Source organism: Octopus bimaculoides, chromosome 17 (assembly GCF_001194135.2).
Source record: "Octopus bimaculoides isolate UCB-OBI-ISO-001 chromosome 17, ASM119413v2, whole genome shotgun sequence".
NCBI classification, from domain to species: Eukaryota; Metazoa; Mollusca; class Cephalopoda; order Octopoda; family Octopodidae; genus Octopus; species Octopus bimaculoides.
Window position 1 is genome coordinate 37,715,347 of NC_068997.1, and position 6,095 is coordinate 37,721,441.

Sequence of the window (6,095 nt, forward strand, 5' to 3'; positions counted from 1 at the left end):
ATATATATATATATAAAATAATTCATAAGTCAGAAAAAATATGTACTAGTATATTTGTCGATAAGGAAGTATATTAATCAAAGTATAGCTTTTTGTAGATCTATTACCACCGATCTTACCAATCAGTGCTATACTGAGTATTAAATCCGAATGTTAGATAATGGCATGGTTAAATAATACTTGCTCGTCAGAGCTAGCAACTATAGTAAAAACATGGTAACTACTCCCTGTCACTGGAGGTGAAAAATTACATCAGATTTGTGGGTGCTGAGTTATGTCCCTTGGTTCCCAAAGTCTCTGTGATATTGTAAAGCTACAAGTGATTTCTGTAAATGCGTGTGAGGATTGGGGATTGATATTCGATTAGGGTTGGAAGGAGTGTAAGGGTATTTAGGGGTAAGTGGGTGCCGGATGAGTGTCCGATCGCTTAAGCTCATGTAAAGACGCATATGTGTTTGCGTGTTCTTTTGTGTACACTAAAGTTAAACTCTTTTCTGATTGGTCAGGATAATAGTATCTCAGAAAATTTTGCAGCGACACGTCATGACACTTGATATAACACTTGGTCAATTTGTTTCATTATTTTTCAAACTACCCAGAAACTGGATGTAATTTTTCATCTCCAACAACGTAGAGCAATCGTCATATTTTTTTCATACCTGTCACCTCTGACGAGAAAGCCATATTACTTAACTTTGCTGTTATCTAACATCTGGTTTTAATATCTAGTGCGAAACGGATTGGTAAGATCAGCCGCAATAGCTATATGATAGTGCTTAGTTTTTTATATATATTTGGCTGTATGGTAAGAAGCTTGCTTCCCAACCACATGGTTCCGGGTTCAGTCCAAATGCGTGGTACCTTGAGCCGACCAAAGCCGTGTGAGTGGATTTGGTAGACGGAAACTGAAAGAAGTCCGTCGTATATATATATATATATATATATATATATATATATATATATATATATATATATATATATATATATATATGTTTGTGTGTCTGTGTTTGTCCCCCACCATCGCTTGACAACCGATGTTGGTGTGTTTACGTCACCGTAACTTAGCGGTTCGGCAAAAGAGTCCGATAGAATAAGTACTAAGCTTACAAAGAATAAGTCCTGAGGTCGATTCGTTCGACTAAATGCGGTGCTCCAGTATGGCCGCCGTCAAATGCATGAAACCGGTAAAAGAATAACAGAATAACTATATATTAGTTGAAGTATACAGTATTATATATCCATTATGACCGATCTTACCAATGGGTTTCGCGCTAGGGGTTCAACGGATTGTTTGGTAGCAGTCCAATAATGTAACCTTACACTCATTAGAGGTAGCCGTGATGGAATGAAATATGGAGACCACTCTCTATTGTTGGAGGTACATAGACAATCCGGTTTGTGAATGCTGTGAAAAAGATGAGGAAACGAAGCGAGCAGTTAAGAGTTATATCCCTTGCTCTCGAAACATCGTCTCTGGGGGAGGTTTTGTTGCAAGTCGGCAAGAGTTTTCTGGAAAAGAGTTTCTGGGAAATATGTGTGTGTGTGTGTGTGTGTGTTTAAGGCTGGTGTTCGTGTGGAAATGGAATGTGTGTATGGTAATATATATATATAACCTTTGCAGAAGGGGAGGGACATACGCATCTGTGCTCGTTAGTGTATTTCCTTTCTTTTATGTATTGGTTAAATTCGTGGCGCGTTTATGTATGCATGTGGTGTGTATAGGGGTACAATATATGTGGGGGTTTATATTGGGGGTTGGTAGTAGAAGAAGTCTATTGGGTGGGTATCTTTGAAATCGCTCTTTTTTCAGCAAGACATAATCTGCACTTCCTGCTGCTATTGAAGTACGCTTTACATTTCTCTATAATCTTCCACTTTATGCTGTACTAGGTAGTCTTTTCTTTTAATGACCATACATGCTTGGCCAGGGTTGTGGCACTACGTCTCTCCGGGATGTTGAAGGAGGACTTGTAGTTGTTATAGCGGGTTCTGAAGGGGCCTTCAGTTACTCCCACATACTTTTGCACGCTTGGCTGCCTATTTGGTCCTATCGCTGTTATCTATCTAGGTCGTCCCTCTGGACGCCCCAAGACTGTTTCCATACGTTTTCCCCACTCATTTCGATCTTCCATAATGGTTCTCAGCTCCTGTACCCCTTCCATACCAGTATCCTCCAGCAAATTGTTATTATAGGTTGTCTCCCTCCTTCCTCTCCTGGTTCTTCCTTCCGTTGGTTGCCAGAGCACTAACTTGTTTACAATTTCATCCCTATGTCTGATGCAGTGTCCAGCTAGCCTCATCATTCTATGCTGCATCTTCAATGTTACTTTTGGTAGTCCTTGGTGTAAGTCGGCGTTTGTTGATGACTCTTCCAGGAGACATTGAATGGCATTCTAAGCATCCTCGTGTAACAACCGTCCAACTACTTCTTCAAAGCTTTAGTGAGCGTCCATGTTTCAACCCCGTATAGAAGAAGAAACTCACTTTCAATTTCCTTGTTAACAACCTCACTTTCAATTTCCTTGCTAACTTTGAACTCTCGCTTTCACTGACACAGGCATTTCGTGGTTGAATACTTGCAGTTCTGTTTTGTTTCTATTACAGTACAATCCTACATTCCCCGATTCCTATTCTAATCTGCTCAGCACCTCTTGTGCCTGATCTGTCCTCTTTGTTAGTAATGCCAGGTTATCAGCATAGATTGGGTGCACAGCTAAAGGAAATTCTCAGGGTGTGCCTAATGAATACTTTATAGTCTTGTTGCGATTCCATTGATTTAGCACTATCTATATTAGAATATGAAAGGCAGTATATTTAATTCTATATCTTCTTTAATTCTGAAGTTTCACAACGATTTATTCCCATAAATATGCTACATTTGGGTTCATAAGCGTGTTGTAGAGGTGAAATATATAGGTAAGTTATATTTTACAAATTATTTTATTCTCTAATTTTAAAAATAGATAACGACGGAACCTATCTTATACACGTATAAACTTCAGAGCAATTCGAAAAACAGACCCTTGTAAGAAATGCATGTGAACAATCCAGACGGAGTGTTGATCGGATATGAGAGGGGATTAAACAACCAAGAAACAGAAAACAGAAGAATCTTAGTAAAGTTTCCAAGACTATTCACAACCTATTATAATTCAAAATTTTCATTCTTTACCTTAACTTTGACACCTTTTACATACATCCATGTTCTGGCTGGAGGAATTTACGGTCATACAATCTTAGATTTAGTCTTGAAAAATCATTTAGGCAAAAAGATAATTATTTATTCCCAACAGCGTTTAAGTTCATTACAATACGTATACTAAAATTAAAAATAAAGTGAAGCAGCGACAAATGGATTTAAAAGCTCAAATTGTTCTTATTCTAGCAAGAACTTTCGTTTGTAGCTCTTGCGTTTATAGACTTTGATAGAATCATCTCATTTGATGTTGTAGTATTAGTTCACCATCATATGTCTATTCCAAAGCCCTCAATAACGTCCTCCCATCGTCATGAGATCTTGATGGAAAGGCTCCCCCTCTTCATTACTTGGTGTCATCTCTGCTTTTTTCCACCGGTACTATAATGGGCTTTGCTCTTAGGAGTTTCCAGGGCTCTTTCTACCTCAATTCAAGAGTCCCGTTCCACTCGTCTCTCATTCTCCCATAATCCTTGCGTCCACTCCACTCCGGTTCTGCCCTAACCACTCTATCCCTAGTTATTTCTTCCCAGATGCCAACCCTCTAGAATTCCCTCCATGCTCATGTCTTTCCTATTGGTTTTGACTTAGAAAGTCTTAAAATCTAAAAATATGTAATCAAGGAAGATAACTATAATATTCTAGGTTAATCTAAGATTATTTTATAGCAAGTAGACAAGTGGATCTAGACTGGAGAAAGTATCAGACATATATCAGTTCTATTAGAATCTTAGCAATATCGTGTCCTCTTTTCTACAATATTCGCCTGTCATAATTTTAAGCAAATGAAATTATATCTTTTTATGACTTGCATTACTTGTGTCAAGTTTGCTAAGAAAGTACTATTTGAGAATATTTGTTAGAATAGCTTAATTAAGTTTTGTATTTTATATATTAATCATTTCTCTCATTTATGAAAGTTAATGTTGTGCAGATAATAAACTGATACTGTGCAAAGATAATAAACTGATATTGTGAAAAGATAAAAGGACATTAAACAAACACAAAGGCATAATGTGATGGAAGCAAACGGGATTGCTCAAAAGCAAGAACGCTGCGAAAAGCTCAAAAGGTAGATGTAAAACAATAAAATGACTATTGCTAACAAATGGTATTGTTCGTTTAAGTGAGTCAAACACTGTTGTGAGTGTGAGAAGTAAATTTCAGAAGTTTGAGGCATTTTGGGGAGATGCAGATATAACTCTTAGTTTATTGTAATTTTAGTACATCATTACTATGCATGTATAAGCTGATCTATCGATTTTTGTTATTCCAGATTGAAGGAGACAGCTCTAACAACACTTTGAACACAGGCTACTGAACATTGCTTGTCACAGCTGACTAATTTGCAAAATACAGCCGGGACATGAACTCATTACCGCCAATCCAAGAGTACTTGGGTCTCTGGTGACCTGTGGCGAAAGCTGGATCTACTGATATGATCCAGAGATCAGAGACACAGTGAACGATGGAAGAATCCTCGCCCCCCTCTCCCCCACAGACTCAAGAAGTTCAGGTAAAGCAAGTCAACTGGGAAGCTCATGTTGGTCCCCTTTTCGAGAACAAAGCCATCAGCTACACCTACTGGTTTCCGTCTCGCCAGACAGTCAAAAGAGTACTTTGTGGATGTTTTGAAGGAGTTCAAGGAGAGATTTTGTTGCAAACAGCAGAGCTCTCCCACTCGGGTTGATACACCAGTCCACAATTCCATCCTGGTGGTCAACTACTTGACAGAGATGTGCATGAAAACTGTCCCTCATCCTACCCACAGTCAAGACCTTTTTCCCTGTGACTTTTGATTGTTCCCCAAGCTGAAGGAGAACCCCAGGAGCAGTCGTTTTCAAGACATTAAAATGATGAAAGAGGCTGTAAGTAGGGTTCTGGACACCTTCACTTTGATGGACTTCCATGGAGTTTTCATTAAGTGTCTGGAACGCGACAACAAGAGTAGTAAATTCAGAATATCCTACTCTGAAGGAGATTAGAAATTTGTAATTCTTTGAAATTAATAAATGTCACTTCTGGAAAAGTATCAAAACTTCTGGAATACAGCTAATATTTTCGTACTTATTTATTGAAATATAATGCTTAATTTACCTCTTGTTGCTATTTTCCATACTGGATTTAATTTATTTGAACTCTCAATTATATATCGTGTAATAGGATAACCGTTATCATTTGGTGCCAACCAATATATGGTTATTTTGTCTTCTGTATTTCCATCACCATAAACACCAGACGGTTCGCTGGGAGGGGCTAAAGGAAAAAAAAAACAAAAACATTAAAATTCATGAAATTACATTTAATCTAAAACAAAATATATTCTGTTGCTTACCTCAACACAACTCATTTTAGATTTTACTCCTATTAAAACAGAAGCAAAGTCAACGAATGAGACACTTATTAGTAATAACAGTCAAATCTCAGAGGACACATGTTGTCCATGATGTTTCTATCACTGTTATTCACTTTTTTTCTTTTAACAGTTTCCCTACCTTCTGGCTATTGCATATCTCTCTTTCATTCTCCTTCACCCCACCTCTCACTCCCTTTCTCTTTCTTCTCATTCCCTTTTCCCTTTTCCTTATTTTTATCATTTCATCTTCTCTGTTCCTTATACACATATTTTTTATTTATATCTATGTGATTCTTACATCTCTGTATCCCTTTCTTAGTCTACAGCGCTCTCCTTCAATGCGACCACACTCTTTCATTCTTATCTCCTTAAATACACGCACAATTTTATTTTCAAATATATTCATTTTTTATTTTGAAACCAAAAGTAATAAGAAATAACGGAATAAGTAAAGCATTTCATTGCTTCTTTGAGGTCTTCAGAATTTTTTCATTAAATATGTATAATACCTATAACAAACAGTGTGTGTGTGTGGGGGGGGGG

General features: G+C 37.4%; 1 protein-coding gene across 1 annotated transcript in view; it reads right to left on the minus strand.

Moving 5' to 3' along the window:
• LOC106871423 (contactin-2) overlaps positions 1-6,095 on the minus strand; it is a 229,293-nt gene that overhangs the window by 57,770 nt on the left and 165,428 nt on the right. The window contains exon 16 of the mRNA XM_052973899.1: positions 5,294-5,452. Coding sequence (XP_052829859.1) covers positions 5,294-5,452 — 159 coding nt within the window. The remainder of the gene's footprint in view (positions 1-5,293; positions 5,453-6,095) is intronic.